At 41.8% G+C, this 19098-nt stretch overlaps 1 protein-coding gene across 1 annotated transcript; it reads right to left on the bottom strand.

The window, feature by feature from the left end:
* Positions 1–1611: 1611 nt before the first annotated feature.
* LOC309577075 (inter-alpha-trypsin inhibitor heavy chain H4-like) lies at positions 1612–18699 on the bottom strand (the record flags this gene model as incomplete). The annotated part of the gene is made up of 20 exons (XM_082288781.1): positions 1612–1687; positions 2173–2272; positions 3033–3187; positions 4552–4726; positions 5366–5479; positions 6784–6816; positions 7447–7479; positions 7957–8111; positions 8728–8867; positions 9444–9626; positions 10024–10205; positions 11696–11812; positions 12771–12939; positions 13513–13629; positions 14502–14630; positions 14715–14825; positions 14914–15076; positions 15957–16061; positions 16461–16615; positions 18625–18699. 20 exons carry the CDS (start codon positions 18697–18699, stop codon positions 1612–1614), a joined length of 2487 nt encoding a protein of 828 aa, XP_082144907.1.
* Positions 18700–19098: the final 399 nt, after the last annotated feature.

Here is a 19098-nt window from a genome sequence, read left to right as displayed (position 1 = left end):
TGAAGACTTTTTATTGTGCCTTAATAAATTCCCTGGTGCAGAGCTTCTTTGCAGCAAGGGAGAACTGCTTTAGCAGGGCAGCAGCTTCTTGGGGAACCTCAGGCACTGCAGTTTGAGTGCAGCTCTCAAGCATGGCTGTACCTGCCTGACCCTCACTTAAAGCAGAGGGTCCCAGGTGAAAGCTGCCCCAGCCATGAGCCACTGCTCCCTGACCAGCACTGTTTCTATCCCCGCAGCTGGCAGCAGGGCAGGAGGGGACACATAGACACCCTATAACTGAAAGCAGGGAATGTTTAATTTGCAGTAAGTCTGCTGATATAACCCAAGATCAACAGTTTGTGATTCAAATCCTGAGTTCATTTATAATGGAAACAATCAGACTGGGAAGCCTGTTTTTGATGCAGTGAAGTGAGCAATCTGGTGCTTCCAGTTTCCGAATTCTACATTGTAATGTAATTTGTCCAGCAAAATCAGCACCTTGAAAGTACCAGCAGTTCACACAAACATATCTTGGCATCATGTCTGCATATTTCTTTTAAAAAACAGGCTTCTAATTACACAGTTTGTTTTAGCTTGTTGACTTTGGCAAGAAATTGTTTCTCTTTGAGTACATTGCTTTAAAATAATAAGGTTTTTCCAGTTATATATTATTGGCAGGAGAGAAAGCAATTTCTGTTAAACTGCCTACAATCCTGGTATATTTATGGGTTCAAAGATACAAAGGAACTGAAATTGTAAAACAAAATCTTTTGGAATTAAAACTGATAAAAAGCGGAAGACTGAAAGTACAGCTTGGATTCCTTGGGCAGAGGCCTCTGTGTGTGTTTAGTCTGCAGTGTTACCTCCGAGCACAGCAGGTTGGGTTTGAGCTGTTAATTATTTGTAAAACATCTTCCAATGTTTGCAAAATGTATGAACTGGTGCCAAAAAAAGCTGCTAACTTTTGGGGTTGAAATGCTGTCTTTTGCAACCAGAGGTTTTGCAACCAGTCAATGGCTGTTCTGCAGATGTTTTCAAAAGGGAGCCTCAGAGACTTTTGCAACAATGAACCACACCACAGCTGGTGTGGGTTTGCAGCACACACACAGCCCTGTTCACTGCTGCTTTCCTGCTTTGAATGGTCTCAGAGAACAACCTCCAAGAGAACCGTGATACAGCAATGAAATAGAAAATGAGAGACGTGGTAAACTAATACTGCATAAACTTCATGGCATTTTCACAAAATGTGTGGTTCAAGAACACCATCATATATAACTAGACAGAGTTTTAGAAATCTGGTTTTTGGCTTGGATGATGCGACTACTAATTTTTATTTGGAAACCTAAGTCCTTGTGTCCATATCAAATTGTGAGCTGATAATGTCAATTTTATTTAGTTCATTCATATGAATCTTCAACAACAAAACCACATTGCAGATTAGAAACCATTTTCAAATAGCAAACAAGCAAGCACAGTCACATCTTGAAAGTATAATTATTTCAAGGTAAAATATTTGTGACATTTATGTATAGAGTGATAGTAAGGCTTTAACTGTGTGGTTTTCTTGATGAAAGTATCAAAAATACTTGGAACAGCTTCATTTGCATAGTTTTCTTCACAGAAATTTTTTTCCTAGGGAGTTAGATCTATTGACCAGCAGGAAACAGGATCACTGGCTGACTCAAGCCTGTAATCTTTCTTGTACAATCTGAAATGAAATCAAAACAAGAGAATTTGTGATAACACAATCAAAGGGCAGGGCCAGAATTGCCCTGACGTGCAGATGGCACCAGGATTCGGAGGCCTGTGTGGGCAGAGGTTCACCTCAGCACTCTCAGGATCTGCATACTCATGCCATTTTTTCCACACCACAGACATGTGCTAAAAGCAACTAAAGGATAGAAAATTTTTCTCGTGGCAAATCCAACCGAGGAAATACCCTCCCTTGTCCAGGAAAACCATGCAAGCTGTAGCCCCAAGGTATAATTATTTCCCCCCAATGAAATAGGAGCCTTGAGCCCTGTAGCATCACTTAAACAACAAATTCAGCCTGTTAGGGAAAAGCTAAAGTGCAAGTTATTTGCACCAAAGAAGGGTGTTCTTACAAACACCCCCTCAGTTTAATTTCTTTTGATCTCTGGCATTTGCTGATAAAGTACATCTCAAAGCACACACATCCTCCATGTCTGTTACCTGGAAACTCTGTGCTCAGATCCAGACACTCTTAGGAGTCTTTCCACAGCTCTCTGATTGCTGGAGTTATCCCCAAATTGTGCTTTTGAATAAAATTGACCTAAGCAACAGACACACAAATTAATTAGAAATACAAACCAGCTGAGTGTTGCTGTTTATTTACCCCAAATGGCAGCTCTAACACCAGGAGAGAAGCTCTTTATCTCAGAAAACAAACCAAAGACCACGTTTGGATGCTCCATTATTAAGTTTAGAAAATTCCTGTTTCAGCTGTGATCTCCTGCAATCCTTAACACCCTCCATGGCAAGGTTCAGCCTTGCTCTGATGAGTTTTCACAATTATTTCTTTCTTGTGGATTTTGGAATATGCAGCCTCTCCATTTGCACAGTTTCCAAAACAACTTCAACTTAGGTCCCACCAGGATTTTTGGAGCCAAGACATTCAGGAGCAGCTGGCTTTCATTTTCTAAACATGATTATTTACAATTTTATGTCCATTATTTATAGTCTATTTTTTGACATCAAATGAATTTGCTGCAGCAATCATGTCATTCCACAGCACTGTTGGGGTTAAGCCCAACTATTATTTGTGTCTTACTTTTACATCTTCTAAACCCATAATGGGCTACTTAGGGTTGTGCCACTGGTGAGTGGAAAAGCATTGTGTTATGTGTGTTATGTTTCCAGGGTGTGACCTCCCCTCTTCAGAATTATTGGGGAGTAGAAGTTAAATGTCCAAAAAGACTTAATTAAATGCAAAGTTTCTCAAGAACTCCCTGAAACAAACCCCCAACTACACTCTCTTTCCAGGAGCTGAGTTACAAGACTTATTTGCTGTACACATCCATAATGATACACACCCAGAACTCCACTGACTTTGTCCGAAAAACGGTCAGTGTTCAAGAAATAGAGCCCAAGGAAATCATCTGGAAACCTGACCAAGGAAATTTTTACTGTGACCGTATCAGGCAGTGATACTGTAACGCTCCTTTCCTCTTCAACCGACACGCTCAGTCTAGGAAGTAAATTATGAAATTATTTCCAAGAAGAACGTAAAGAAAGAATATGTATTTAACTGACATTAATTAATCAAAATAATTTCATTTTTGCCTTTTATCTCTTTGCAATTGCATTTTTCCTGTAGTTATTTTTAAGCTAGAAAATACTCAGTAGAATATCTTTTCTCTCTGTGCTGCACTACAGGTCTTGCAAATATACCAGGGGAGAATTCTTTGCTGATGAATACACCTTATTATCCATAATGACAAGAAATGCTTGGATGGGAAAAAAAAAAAATTCTCACCATTTTAATGAGGAAAAAGGTAGACTAATAAAATAATTCAATCTGTTTCATGAACAAGTCAAATACTTTTTTCTTGGATATTTTACAAGTTTTTTCAGACCTTGCCTTTCTTCTGAGCCATTAATGTTATTGTTGTCCCAGGTGGGCTTGCAGAACGTAAATGTCACTGTCATTTTACTCCTGCAGACAGGTTTGACAAAGCCACCCTGAGTGCTGGTGCAAGGGCTGGGGTGCTGGATTGAAGCAGGAGGATCATTCTGCTTGGCAAATTATACTGGGACATAAATACAGCAAGTTCTTGGCTCTGTTTGGATTACAAGAATAATTGAAAGCAGTTGTTGTAGGACTTGTTATTGTCTAGAACTGCGTGTGGGGAAGCAGCGATGTGTGTCCTGTCTGCCCCAGGCCAGCACTGGATCCTTGTGGAGACTTATTCCAGCAAAATAAAAAGGCTGGGGGAGCCAGCTACACTCAGATCTTCCTTGTGCTAGTGAAGGATCCTGCTCTAATTACTCTAACAAATAAAGTCTGCTTTTAAAGTATCCCTTCTCCTACAGGAGGCATTTAGTTACAGGCAGCTATTCCAACACTTTATGCCTGCCCATAAAAAATGTCCGCTGCCCAGATGGGAGTTATTGCTAAAACTGAGGAGAAAGAAAACCCCAGCCTGTGTGGAGCCAAGTGCTGTATAAAAGGGATGGTAAATGTCAAAGCCATCACTTGGCAGCGCTCGCTTTGCCCTGGAGGAACACAGAGTGGCTGCTGGTGGCACCAGGGCTGCTCTGCATGGCTGTGGGTCCTTTCCTTTGGAACATAAATACATGAACAGCAGGCTGGTGGTGCAGTTGTTCTGGTTCTCTTTACACAGGCATGGAGAATTAAAATCAAACCCACTTCATTCTCTGTATTTGAAATGGGGGATTATGAAGATACCCTGCTGCTACTCACACTGATATACTTGCTGGATAAGGACATTTGGAAGCACTTACTTCAGGAAAATGGGGAAGCAGAGGCCTGAATGAACAAAGATCTGACACATCTTCAAGTTTAGGAAAGGACAGGGAGGTGTTTCTTACCCCTGGATGGTGGAGGAGGCTGATTTCATCCACGACAGCCAGTTGTTCTTGTTATTGTGGCTTATAAGGATTGCATGAGTGTAGACATGGATTTGCACGGGGGGATTCACATAGTTAATATCAAACTGCACAAAGTGATTTAATCCATTTCCAAGTTTCCCCGTCACAGTAAGCCCTTTAATACAAATTTATCAGGTGATTCTTCTCTTAAGGTACAAGTGATCTTAATAAACCTGCTTCAGTTTTGTTACTGAAACAACTTCAGGGTCTCATATCTAGTTTTGTGGGGCACAGTACCCTGGATTTCAGCTCCCCGTGCCCCAGGACTGTGGTGGGGTCACTAGAGCCTGTTTAACCCCATGCTTCCACCTCCTGCATAGAGGTGTCTCTGTTCCATAATCAGAGCAGGTACCTGGGGCTCGGGCCATGGCTCCTTGCGTACAGGAGTACAGAAAAGTTTCTGTACATCCAGAGCATGCACCTTTCTGTTGGTACACAGGGACCATGAGGTTTAAGGTCTCTGCATCCTCCAAAGCCCCAAGGGCTGGGTAGGAGAAAACCCTAAGGACCAAGGATGTGACACCAGGAGGGAAAGGTGACCCTCAGCCAGACCTGTGAGAAGTGCCCCCAGCTGTTGCACCATTAATATTATCTAACAGAAAGGCGGAATTTACCACACCCTTTCTGGTCAGTGCAAGGCAGCAGGTTATGAGATGGCTGTTCATGAGAGGGGGTTATTCCCAAAGACACAGACTGCACTCACAGACCCAGTGACTCTCCTTGTCTTGGTGTTGGGGTAACATGGCTCACTCACCTTGCTCTGGATCTGACAGCAGGTGGACAGAGCTTTGTGTTGTTTTATCAATGTTTAAGCAGATTCTTTCATTTTGTCTGGGTAATTGCAAGAGAAGTTGTGGATGTTCATCGACTGAAAAGACAGAAGAAATATATCAGCAACAAAAAAAAATCTAGCCTGTGCCCTGGATAGGCACAGCAAAAATGATTTATACCTAAAACATCAGTTATAGCTTGTATAGGATAGAACAATTTAAAACAAAGTAATAATTGTTGAAAAGGACACTCAGACACAGCACCTCGATATGAATGAAACCAACAGATTTTTAAATATAGTTTACTAAGGACAATGAGCCCTTAAAAAAGCTTAGGCTGTTGAAGACCTGTTGTACTGCATTTCTTATATCCTCAAGTCAGAGAAGTTTTCTCATGGAACATGGGGATAATTTTTACTTAAATGGAAAGAACTAGCCAAGATTTGCAAGAAGAGGTAAAATATTTTCACAGAGCTGATGCAGTCAGAGAAAACATTGTTGCATGAAAAAGTGTACATTGTGGTTACATTAATAATTGAAATGGGACTAGGATGTGTATCACTTACCAAGAGGTTGTGGTCTTATGCCTCTGAACCTGGAGACTGAAATAGATAAAATTAGTAAGAAGAGTTTAATGAAACATTTTTCTCTAAGTCAGCTGATTAACCAGGACAAATGCTGGACAGAAGCTTTTTTAGCAGAGCTCTCCACTGACTCCCATGAAGAGCTTTGCTTAAGACAAGATGTCCCAATGGGAAAAAAGCACAACATGCAGTGTCTGTTTCTCTCAGGATGGACCATGCCACGGGGCCATGCTCAGCTGGAGTTGTGGGAGGGTTTAGAGCTGTGTTTACAAGGGTCACTGTGCAGTGTTGAATGCAGCACAGCCAGCCCAGCTCCTCCCACCCCACTGTGCACAGTTACCTGTTGAAGACATCTTCCTGTTGCTGCCAGTTTTGAGCTCAGAGCGCCTTCGACCTGAAGAAAGGGGTTTTCCCAATGTTTTGTTGCTTTGGGTTTATGTCTTGCACCTCCCTCCCCACCCTTTGAAACAGGGAATCTGTCCTGCTTGTTGCCCACTGCATTTTCTGGATACCCCAGGACTGGTGAACTACTTTGTTTTTACATCCATTTCTTTCAGCTTACTAATACATACTTTTCCAGATCTTTCACATTTATTTTCAGGAGGTATAATATGTTTTTATTTCTGAAAATGGACCAAGATTGTTTTCAAAAGTTTATAGTCCATTAGAAAATATCTGTGGACAGAAATACATATAATAAAAACTAAATTGTGTATCAAGTGGGCATCTCCAATCCAAATGCATTTATTAAAATCAATGAACATATGAAATTAACTTCATAGAATTATTCTGAATAGAAACAGAGGAGGAGTACTTACCAGCAGGTGACCCATTCATCATTCTATAAGTACCTGGAGAAAGAAAAGAGAGTATCTGTGTTTTACTCACAATTGCATCACATACCTTACAGGAGTGTTTCTGATCAGGGAGTTTTCTGCCATTAAACTCCCCAGCACCACTTTGAAAGAGGCAATGTCCAAAAATAGGGCAGCATTGTGATTCCCTCAATATATTTCTGTGACATAACTAGAGCAAAACCCAAGGTTCTTCATCTATAAAATTATTATTAAATAAATGCTGTTTCCAGAGAGGAAAAAAATACTGAAATCATCCTCAGAAGACATTCTTGAGCTGAATTTTTTGAAAGATGCTACACGTGGTAGAAAGAAGCAGAAAGCATCATTAACACCATTGGCTTGAAGAACTACTTTTCCTTGAGAGCATAGATAATTTTGACCTTTGAGACTTTCTGAATGGAAGATTTTCTCCCTTTGACCCTGTTACCCACCCAAAACCCACACAGACTGTGGTAGGCATTGCTTATAATTTACTTCACACATTTTTTCAAATCTCAGAGACTTCCCTCTATAGAACAGCCACCATGAACTCTTTTGTTTGTTTGTTTGGTTGGTTAGTTAGTTAGTTTGTTTTTTTATTAGAGACTATGAAAATATGCCACTGGAAAAGAAGAAAACATTTACCTCCTGCTGGAAAACTGCTGGGCTTCTCATTATCTGTCAAGAGGAAGAGGGGCAGATTAGTATCGTACAGTCAACACTGAATTACTTTACCCGTGTAAACAAGCAAACTGGTGCAAGGGCTTCAGGTGTTTTGTGTTAAAGGATGGGTATATCCTTTTATCCACATGCAAAACTCTGACTGAAGCCATGCCTTCCCCCCTGCATTCATTTTTCCACTTAAATGCTACAGAGAAAAGTGTGGGACCCTTTTGCATTGTTAGGAATGTAATAGTAACAATTATTAGACTACTTTTAGTTAATATTTAAACAAATTATTTTCCATTTCAATAGTAGTGCCCGTTTCATCACTTCACCTTTCAAAAAAATCCTGCGTATTTTATTTTGAAAGGAAGCCAATCCCTGAACTCCCGCCTCCCATTTGCCTCATTACGCCACTATCAAATGAACCTAAGTGGAAGTCAACAACAATTAAGCAGGAAGAGCAGAGTGTTTCAGGGGGGCTGTTTTTACCAGCCTCGGTGGGTTTGTTTGCCAACTCCTTCTGCTGCTGATCAGAGGGTTTGGTGACCACCATGGAAGTGAGGGGTGTGACAAAGCTGTACCGCAGGGACAGATCCAAAGTTTGGGCCTCCAGGGCCTTCTGGTCCTCTTCTTCCACTGAAATACTAAAGTCTGTGTTAATGATGAAGAAATAACGTGTAGAGACTATGAACAAGCCATCTTCAGATGCCTTTGTATATTAGCTGTATCTTCACAGATATTTTTTAGTATTGAAGGGTCAGTAGTCTTAAGGGGATAACTCAGATGTTCATGTGGCTGAAATTATGGAAATGCTTAATTCTTTGCAAGACTGGAGCCTACGTATGGTTTAAATACATAAAAATAATAGCTACATGATCTATGAATTATCTTATGGACATACATATTGTTCTATTCCCTAGCTATTGCCGTTTCCTTATCGACAGGCAGTATTTCTGGGTGTGCAAGAACAGCTCAACACAATCCATACAATTGAAATCTATTTCATAGTAATGCCATGAAGAATGTTTTACATTACGTTTTCCTATTCCTGAAATGGAATGTTGTAGTGCTATCATAAACTGAAAGGCACTTCATGTTCATCACATAGTAATATAGTATTCTCCCAGTATCTTATGTTTTTGATACTGTCTGGAGAAATATTTCTGTTTCTTTGTGTTTTCTGACCATATAATTTGTGAATAAGGAATTTGTGTTTTGAGAAGTTAGAAGTTTGTTATGCAAGGCATTAAAATATCTTACGCTTTTTCCAGAAGCTGCTGAATGGTTAAGTAAGCCCACAGTCTCTCTATGAAATTTCCAAAGACGTATTTTTGATTTTGGAATACTTGCTCCTTCTCTTTGACATCTGCTTCTTCCTTAAGAGTCAAGTCACTTGTATGCTGAAGTGGGAGAAAACTGACCATCAAAAAACAGCTCCAGACTTTGTTTACAGTCACATTATTAGACTCAAGAGAACATCTTTCAGTACCAATTGTCCTTCAATTTTGTTCTTTCCCATTAGAGAATGCAACTCCAAGAAATCTAAGAAGCATGTATTTTAAATATATATTTCTGGACTTGAAACAATGATGAAAAAAGGAGGTAATTAAATTGTTCTATTTCAACATTTTTGAGATGAATAATTGAGATTTCCTACTTCATTGTAACAATACAAACCTAAAAGTGCTTAAAAGGAGAAAATATTGTGGGTTTTGTAGAATTAAAATTGCTGTTTGCTTATTTGTGGATATTCTTCAAGGTTTTTCTTCTGTATTCAAATTCAAGAGAGGGTAATTTTAGCAAATTATTTGAGAGTTCAAACAATGGGAAAACAGCTGCATGCCCAAATGGGGGCATTCCAGTGAGTTGTTCTAATGAACCTATACTAAACACAAAGCACTTCTTGAAGCCTCCTATTGTACCACGAAAGACAGAAGGGAGAGATGTTTTTCACAATTAATAAACTAAACACTTACTGACTGAGCTTTAATTTCTACTGGCAAAAGATCCAGCTCATTGCTAATTTTTCCAGACACTATAATTTCAGATCCTTCAAAAAACAGCTTGAAATCGTTCTTGGTTAACCCTTGAATGGAATTTTCTGGATACTGCATTTCAATTTGCATTAATATTGGGGTAGCCACTTCTTGATAAAACCCCTAAAGAGAAGCAGTGAGACAGAGAACACACACAAATGACAGCAAAACTGTGCAAAGCAAGATGTGGAATGTCTAAAACCCCCTTAAAAAGCTTCTTCTTTAGTAGTGCAAGTCTACTGCAAACTTAGAAATTGCCCACTTCCCCTGCACAATTTCTCTTTCTACAGTACAGAAAACTCCCAGTTTGTCTGAATGTGGCTGATTTGAGGACTTTGAGTCATGGATACACGGAGGGTACAAACCCTCAGATACCCCAAAATTGCCTTCCTCCCGCCCGTAAATTAACAGGTAAACTCAAACCCAACATTGCATCTCAGAAAATCTGTGATTTTGCTGCTAGGACTGTATCAGCTGTAGCTGATAGATGTTTTTTTCTGGCACATTCCTTCCTCCTGACCTGGAGCTGCAGGGCTGCATCAGCATTTTCATAGATACGCCGTGCTATTCCCCCATTGCTCAGGGCCATTTTCTCCAGGAATTTATAACTGACATCAAACCCAAAGCCAAGGCAGAAAAGAGCATATTTCCCGTTGATTGCTTTCTGAATGTTTTCTTGAATTACTTCCACATTTCTCTCACCTGTAAATGAAACAAAAACATGCTGTTGTGGGTTTGGGTCTTTTCAAGTGCAAAAAGACCACAGCAGGTTAGTGGAAAATCCTGCCTGAAGTTTTTAAAAATAATTCAGAATAAAATACTAAAAAAATATGGGATAGAATGCTGGTAATTGAATTGGAGATAAAAGCATCACTCTGCATATGGAGTGCCAAAACATGATTCTCCTCCTAATGACTTTTACTACAATCTAGTGATGTTGTCATGGCTAAATGCAAAATATTTTAGAGGATTACAGGGCCAGAAGAGGTTTTTAGTACAGAAGGGACACACACTACAAGCTAACAACATGAGGGATGGATACACTTCATCAAGCATTCAAAAGACAAGTAGCATCCATAAAAATTATGTGTGTCAATTCAGAGAAGAATGGATTGGTTAATGGTGCAGTTCCAACAAACTGCCAATGAACTCAGCCATGCTGCTCTCCCTGCTCCTTTGTGTGACAGAGGGAAAAGATTTTCACACCATCATCTTATCCCATTTGAAGAGCTGCTGATGGCCATGTATGAATGAAGAGCTTCTCCATCAGCATTTCCAGGCAGAAACTGTCACTGCCTGTAGCAATATCATGGGAGCAGCTCAGATGTTTCCCTCTCAGCTGCTTTGCTAAGGAAGACAGTGTATGCAATAATGCCTGACACACCACCCTGGCCTGATTTCTAACTGCTGGATGTGGGGAGCACTGCAGACTCACTGTGGCTGTGCTGGGGAGGCAGCACTGTGAGATGAATTTTATTAAAAAACCCAAACAAAATCAACATACCCCAGAGCAGAATGGCTCACAATCTAAAAAGCAGACTGATCTTATTTAGAGAGCTTACAGAAGAATTAATATTGCTGGCCTTGGAGGATGCTGGTGCCACACAAAACTAAGACAAACCTCTGTTCAGGACAAGAAGTTTGTGCTATTGCACTGGGAGTTGTTGCTTATTTCACCTGATATTTTAATCTCAATCCTTTGGTTTGTGCTGTCACAGCTGATCACTAATTAAGACATGGAAAAGAATACAGAACAAGAAGCACATTGAAAATATCCCAAGTCTGAGGCACAGAGGGCGAAGAAGCACAAGCAGTATCTCTCAAATAGGACTGTACACAGTTATCTGCAAAAGGTCCATGTTTTGTCTCTAGGTATTTTACTTTTCTAATTCAGCTGTGCCTGGAGTATCTCCAATTCCCTCGAGTTTTTAAGATGGGAAGCCAACGGTATGCAGCAAAACAGTTCCCAGCTGAAGGATGCGCAGTCACAGGCAGGCAGGCTCTGCCATCACTCCCTACAGCCCTCACTCAGCAGAGCCCTCTCATAATCCCCCTCGCCAGATCCAGCTGTAGCTCAGCCTGCGTATTCCAAAGCTCTTCTGAAACACAGGCGAGGTCTACCAATATTGGGAAGCAAGTGTAAAAGATAAAAATCCCCAGGGGAGGGCGGACCGAGCGTAGCATTCACTCACCAGAAGTGGGCTGGCCATCTGTCAGCAAAACAATCATGGAGACGCTGCGCTCCGGCAGCCCCTCGGCTTTCTCCAGCATGCCCACGGCAGCCAGCAGGGCACCACTGATGTCTGTGCCTGGAATGAGAGAGCAGGCATCGCTCACCTAAACAGGATAATCATCTGCAGAGATTGCTGCCCTTCATCTGCAGAGGCCCTGCAGACTTGTTTAAAGTTTCCTGCAGGAAGTAATCCTTCCGAGAGAGGAGGATTTAGGGACTTAGCCTACTTGACTTAATTACAGGGTATTATATTGCAATGGCAGTGCTGGAGTATTCTTTTGGGAGCATTTTCCACACATATGTCATGGGAAATACAAACATGTCTAGAGCCATTAAAAAGTGCTTAAATAAACACGCTGTCATCTGTTAACCTATATTTAAGAAAAGCTTCCCTGCCTTATCTAAGAAGTCAGAGAAAAGAGCTGAGCATGGGTGGGTTTATTGGTGTTAGCGCCTGGGGTAAGGAAACTTCTGTTACTACTCAGAATGTAACATTAAAGGGAGACAGAGCTCTTGAGATGCGCTGAGAACTAAACAACACCAAGCACACTGAAATGCCACATGTCTATTTTGCCTGTTTTATTTCCATGGTATGGCTTACAAGGGAGTGTAACTTTGGATGTGGTTTTTGTTCCTTTTTTCAAGGGGACACTTGATATAAAAAGAAAAATAAGCAAATTGCTGTCAAATGTTGAGTGAATTGCCATTTTTCTGTAGAAAAAAAATGTGCTATCAAGGAATCTTCCAATTATCTCTGTCATAAAAATTGGAAACAAAACTTTGTGGCATGTATGGTTCATATATGATGTAAGCATCTCTTATGTATATTATATATCTATATCTAGCTCATAATGTAGTCACCAGTCTCTCCACTCACAAGCTTTCTTTCCCACTCATCACTTCTAAGTCTTAAAAATTGACTTGCTTTGTAAGCACTCATGGTAGCTCTGGGGCGCTATATAACTAATAAAAATAATTGTTTTCTAAGCAATTCATTTCACTGGGTGCATATTTGTGGCTACAAGCACGTGTACCTCCCCTGGCAGTGAGAGTCTGCACCAGTGCTGCAGCACTGGCCACGTTCTCCTCAGTGGCTGGCAGCAAAGAGCTCTTCCACTCCATCACTTTGTTGTTGAAGGTGATAAAGTTGAAATGATCTTCTGGACGGAGGTCCTGCAAAATCTTCAACAGGGCATCCATTGTCTGTTCCAAGGAGCAAACAATCACTTTGGTTATTCCAACTTCTTTGCCAGAACTGGGATTGAAATTGCAGTGTAATGAGGGAGTTCTCTACAGCTCTGTTCCAGATGCAGCCCAATGCCTTTATTAAACCCTAAGGGTATGTTTTAGGTTGAGACCATCAGAAGTAGCTGATTTGCTTAACTTACAGACATGAACAACCAACCTATGAGGGCTGTAGGGGGCTTGTCTGCTCTCAAGCAGAGCTACATACACAGTCATCAATAAACATAAAACAGGTAACAGACAAATTAACTCTTTAAGCTTCATTAAAGAAAAAAATAAACACAAAAAGTTCTGCAAAGATACAGAAAGCACTCTCTGCCTCAATGCTTAGTACCCACGAAAATAGCTGTGTCAGACAAGTGTTACTCTTTAATAACTTCAATCTCTGCATATGTATTTTCAAGCATTTCTGTAAGTATAAACGTTTTGCTGTGTACAAAACCAGTGTGTGTTTCCAATGAGAAATTCCCAGTTGCTTCCTCAGAAGGCTGGGGTGTGTGTGCCTGCTGCTAACAGAGGTCATGAAGTTACCTGGTCAATTTTTCTGCCTGCCATGGAGCCACTTCGGTCTATAACAAAGATGATGTTTTTGGGAAACACTGGCATTTCTTGGGGTGCAAAGTAGTGGACAAAATACCCATTGACAATCTGAAATACAGAATGTGAAAACACCTATAAAAGTACATCTAAAGAAATAAAGAATAAATCTTAACATTCTGGCACAGCAAGTGGTGGGGAGCATGCTCAGCATTCTGCTCTTCTTGATAAGCCCAAATCAAAGAATTTAAATTAAAGAACATAAAATGTATTTCCTAGCTGGAAGCAAGACTATCTGTAGAGAGAAAATTACAAGAGAGCAGCATGCATACATACATATATATTAGACACCTCAGTGCCATATGTATGATGTATGCATATTATCACAGTATATCACATTACCTCTTTATCATGACCTATTAGCACACTTCTGCTGAGTGACTGTGGCCGCCACCTTTTAGCACACCCGTGTATACTTCATTAGTGAAATGATATGGAAAATACTGTATTTTATTCCCTAGAATGTGCATTGGTTCATAAATATTTGTTAAGTTCCTGCTGTATTTAATTGTGCCTCAGTTATCACAAAAACCAAAAAGAGACCAAGCATCATTTTAAGTTATATAAATCACATTCCTCTAAACTTCATTTACAAGAAGGCACAAATACACTTCAGAGGAGCCAAAATAATAATTAAAACAGAGTGTAAAGAGACATCTATGAAATACCAATATAGATTTGGTATTAGAATAAAATTTGAAAGATTAATTGTTTTTCCTGAGTGATCCATTTTTGCAATATACCTGGTGTCTCTGGGGATTTACCGAATATCAGCCTCAGTTCCTGCTGACCCAGGATTAACGGAAAGAGCTTTTCCTGTCATTCTTGGTGTTTCAAAGCAAATGTTGCTGTTTTGCTGATTGCACTTCACATTCAGACTTACCTGTGATCTGAAAGAATTTTCGTTTCTATTTCTTTTTTACCTGTATATCACCTGCAGTGGCTTCTCTCTTTACATCATAACGCACAACAAAATCACCATTGAGGAGTGTTTCATCGAGTTCAGAATTTTTCTTTTGTTGATCTACAGTTGGCTTAAATAAAATATGAGCCTGCAAAGAAACAAGAAAAAAAGATTTAAAGCAAGATAACCTAGAGCTGCCACTGGCAGTAACCTCTGGCAGCTGCTGCTTTACCTTGGTTTCGTTCTGCACTTTGGTGAGTGCCTCGGTTAACTCGTTTGTCATGAATGTGCTGTCCGTCTCCAAGAAGCGGATGCCCTGGGGCTCGAAGATGTGCACATCAATCTGACAGCAGAGAAAAAGTCAGCATCAGCTTCTCAGAGGGAACATGGCTGTACCCAAAAACCACGGCACTGCTCCCTGCCCAGCTCACCTGGAAGTGCTTAACCAGCTGCTTGGGCCGGACCTTAATGAGCAGCTCGTACTTCCCCAGCTGCCTCTTCAGCAGCTCCTCATAGGTCAGCTCAAAAGTGACTTTGCTGGCGGCCGCAATGCTGACAGACACATGGAACTGCTCCAGCTTTCTGTCTGTAATTCTGGGGGGCAAGAACAGGGATTTATCTCCTGCAGGGAAGGCTTCCTTGTGGTGGCCAGAGTTTGTGAAGTGTGCAAAATAAAGGCCAAGGGGCCACATGGGATAAATAAAAAAAAAAAGAGTAGCAGTAAATATTGTTCGTTCATCACAGAGATTTTTTACATTGCAGGTGCTATTATGTACATCACATGTATTTATTAGTGCGTCATGGGCTCAAGCTGAGAAATGGAGCAGAAACCCCTGCATGCCTCAGACTAAACACCTGTGAAGCACAGATTAAATATACCCTGAAACTGTGATCTCTGCTCAAGTGCCGTGGTGTTCTGTGCTTGTGAGGAAGCAGACTCAGCACTGAGCATCATCCCATAGTGGCAAGGTGCTCTCACACGACAGGGAACCAGGCTGGATGGAGCTCTGAGCAACCTGAAATGTGTTCCTGCCCACGGCAGCAGGGTTGGAACTAGATGATCTTTAAGGACTCTTGACCCTGAGATTAGCTCAATTGGTCAGAGCATGGTGCTAATAACACCATGGTTGTGGGTTCAATCTCTCTATGGACCATTCACTTAAGAGTTGGACTTGATAATCCTTGTAGAACCCTTCGGAGAACATTCTGTGATTCAGTGATTCTATGGCAGCAAGTCCCAGGGTAATGCTGAACAGGGACGCTTCCCACTGGAGCCCATTGCAGGACCACATATAAATCATATATATGTGAAAAAAAATATATACACTCACTGTCCCTCACACCAAGAACCCAAGACTGATTTTCACATTTGTCCCCACCAAGATGTAGCTGTCTCCAGGGTTTAACCTGCCCCCAGCCAAACAGGAAGCCAAGCAGGGGTGTTGGAGCAGCCTTACTCAGAATGGTAACATACTTGACGAGACCGGCGCTCTGCCCTTGCGAGACTGCCGTGTCATACTCATTTTGAGCAGCAGCTTTCTCCTTTATTATTCCTGGGTATACTTCACCATCGATGGACCTGTTTGGTTTCCATAAAAATTAATTAATATTAGAAGGAATGCACTGGGGAAAGAAACTCAAGTTTTTTTGTGGCTCTCTGGGCAAGAGCAAGGGACATGGTTTGGCTCCCAAATCCCTCCCCACCCATGAGGATGCCAGCAGTCACCACCACCACACCTTGTCCTTGCAGAGTCTTGAAGAGGCTGGAGCAGGGGAAATAACACCACTGAGCACATCTGTCACCCACCCTGTGCAGCAGGCAGCCTGGCCCTGGGCACCTCTTTTCTATTTGGCTGCCTACTACTTTGCCCCACAGAGCATTTTTGCAGAGGACCCTCTTTGTGCACTTTGCCCACCAGCTCCTGAGCAGAAAGATGAACCCCCCCTTCTTCACACCACAGGTAAGGACTGATCCTACATGGAGAAGTTGGTGATAAAGGCTGTCTTGGGTAACTCCACTTCAAAGGTGGCCTCTCGGGACTCATTGGCTTGGTTGACAATCCTGCTGGTGATGACAGTGTGAGCAAATCGTGATGTGACCTTGCAGTCCACGTGGAGGCTGTAGATTTCAGGCTGGAAAAAGATAAACAGACTGAAAAGAAACACTCAAGTTTTGATCCCAAGTAGTCCTTACCTGCATGATGCTATTGGAAAAGTCGGATGAAGGAATGAACTATTAGCCTGGCTGGAACTGGGGAGGGGATTGTTCTGGACCAGTCTGCTTATTCCCTTCCCTGCAGGCACAACCCCTGCCCCATGCAAAACCTGCAGCTCCATCTGCATTTTGCTGTTCCACAGAAGCTTCTGTTGAACCTTTTTCTCTCCTTGGGGTACAGTGAAGCAGCTGCTGCATCACTCCAGTGCATTGCCCAAGATTTACCTCAGGAAGATCAGAAGCCTCTTTAAGCCCGACCCAGGGAAGGGCCCTGTTTTTTGTGTGACTGTTTATTTGCTGTCCCAGCTGCTGACTTTGCTGCCTGTTTTTCAGTTTGGTACCTTGAGTCCCACAGGATGTTTAGCAGATTTAAAATCCAGCATGGGCCTCCCAACCCCTCACTTGGTTGCACAAGCAGAGATGCCCTTTGAGCACTCATGTTTCTCCTGGTCTGGTTCTTCCAGGGCCCCTGATGCCCATAGGAGGAGGGCACCATTCTGGAGCTGCCCAAGAACACCCCAGAGCATGGCTGGACTGAGAACTGCCTGGAGCACCTGCCTACATGAACACCTCCTGTTGCATTTGGGATGTCTCTCTAAAGATCCTAACCATGTTTCAGCAGTGGCACTAGGAAAGGTTGATCTGGGCATCACCAGACACACAACAGTCCAACAGCTGATTAAAGTAAAAAAGCTCAGCAACAGAGCATATCACTGCACTACTGTTTTTACTTTTTCACCCTCCAAGTCTCTTGAATGGCTAATTGATCTTTAGCTATTTTGATAATTAATCTCCTGTACTTTGCTTGCTAATTAATAGCATCCAGTGGCCTCTTCTCAGTTAGGACACTGGCTGAAATTCAAAAGTTTGCTGACCTGCCATACTCAAACCTGCCCATGGCACATTCAGAGTGAGGTTTTGTCATAAGGAGCACCAAGCCCCAGGCTGTGACTCAGTGGGGCAGTGTAGGCAGGTGATGGTCATTGGTGCCCCCTGAGGATCCTTCCAACACAGGAGGAGCTTGTCCTGTGCAAAATTTACCCACTGCAAAATCTACTCCGCTGCCAAGTGCCCAAGGGATGCTGCAGGGAGGAGGACCTGCATCTCCTGCACTCGCCCAGCCCCAGCAGCATTTTAGGCTGTGGCCAGCACAAACCAAGAGTCAATGGGATGCAGCATAGGGAGAAGCACTGCTGTGCCCCTGGTGAAAGAAGCAGAGAGGACCAGCCCCAGGCATGTACCCAAAAGCAAAGGCACTGTGGGCCATACACCCCCATCCATGGCTTCCTGCAGAGGTCTCGGTTGCCCCTGCAGCAGCCACGAGGCCTCGCCCTGCCTCCCAACACCCACCTGCACTTCAGTTCCACTTCACACTTTTCTGAATAGGCACGATGGTCAGAGAAACCTCCCGACTTAAAGCTTCCTCTTCTTCTCTAATATTGATGTTTTTACAATGCCACCTGTCACCCATACCCCGTGATGGTACAGAACACAGTTTGCTCCTCCAGACAGTGCAAATAACTTTCTACTTCACTCTTTTCCATTCCATATATATTAGTAAACACTTGTCAGAAACCTCCTGGCACTGCATAGTGCTTGTTTGGTCCTGTGTCAAGATCCAAACCTCATCCGGTGGCCAAGGCAGAGCTACTGATCTCTCAAATTTGGTATCTTACATTCCTGAGGAAGAGCATGATCAGACACATCTGCAAATGCCTCCTGCTATATTTGTACTATAACAGCCCAAACAAACAACCAAAAAGACCTTAAAATAACCCAAAGCTCTAAAATCTTAACACAATCCACCCAAGGCTCCCCAGGTGGTGGTTACCAGAGGAGTTACCTGCATTACCTGGCCAGTTACCGCGATACCACCACATCACCAAATGAGTAAATGAGATATTGATAATAAAAATAGAGCAAATACCTTCTGATCAATAGTTTCTGCTAATACTAAGAGTGAGGAAAAGACCGTCCATGCAAGCAATGCTCTCTGCTCCATTTTGGAAAAAACAAATTTTCAAATGAAATCTCTATTTATCTGAATCAGTTAATGAGTAACTTGTACTTGGGGATATCACGTAGACTTTGAAGAGACCCAGAAATTTAATATTTACCTGTTAAACATAGGTAAAACTTGGACTTGGCTAATGCTTATTTTTCCAACAGATCTTTGCTGTTAAACATTAGAATTTTAATGTTTCATAACACATAAAATTAAGAAATCCCTATGTTGTTTTTTTAAAAAATTAGTTTTCACTGTGTCATGTGAAATCTCTCAGGGAAATTATTTGGTCTGCAACAAGCTGCAGGAATCTCTATCATATTCCACAGTAATAATTTGAAAGGGCACATCCTTAACATTATCGCAAGCACATCAGAGATTTAGAGATTGCCAGGA

This window comes from Coloeus monedula, assembly GCF_965178545.1.
Source record: "Coloeus monedula genome assembly, chromosome: 11".
Lineage (NCBI taxonomy): Eukaryota > Metazoa > Chordata > Aves > Passeriformes > Corvidae > Coloeus > Coloeus monedula.
Note: the sequence above shows the minus strand (reverse complement) of the source record. Positions and strands in the feature narration are given on the sequence as shown.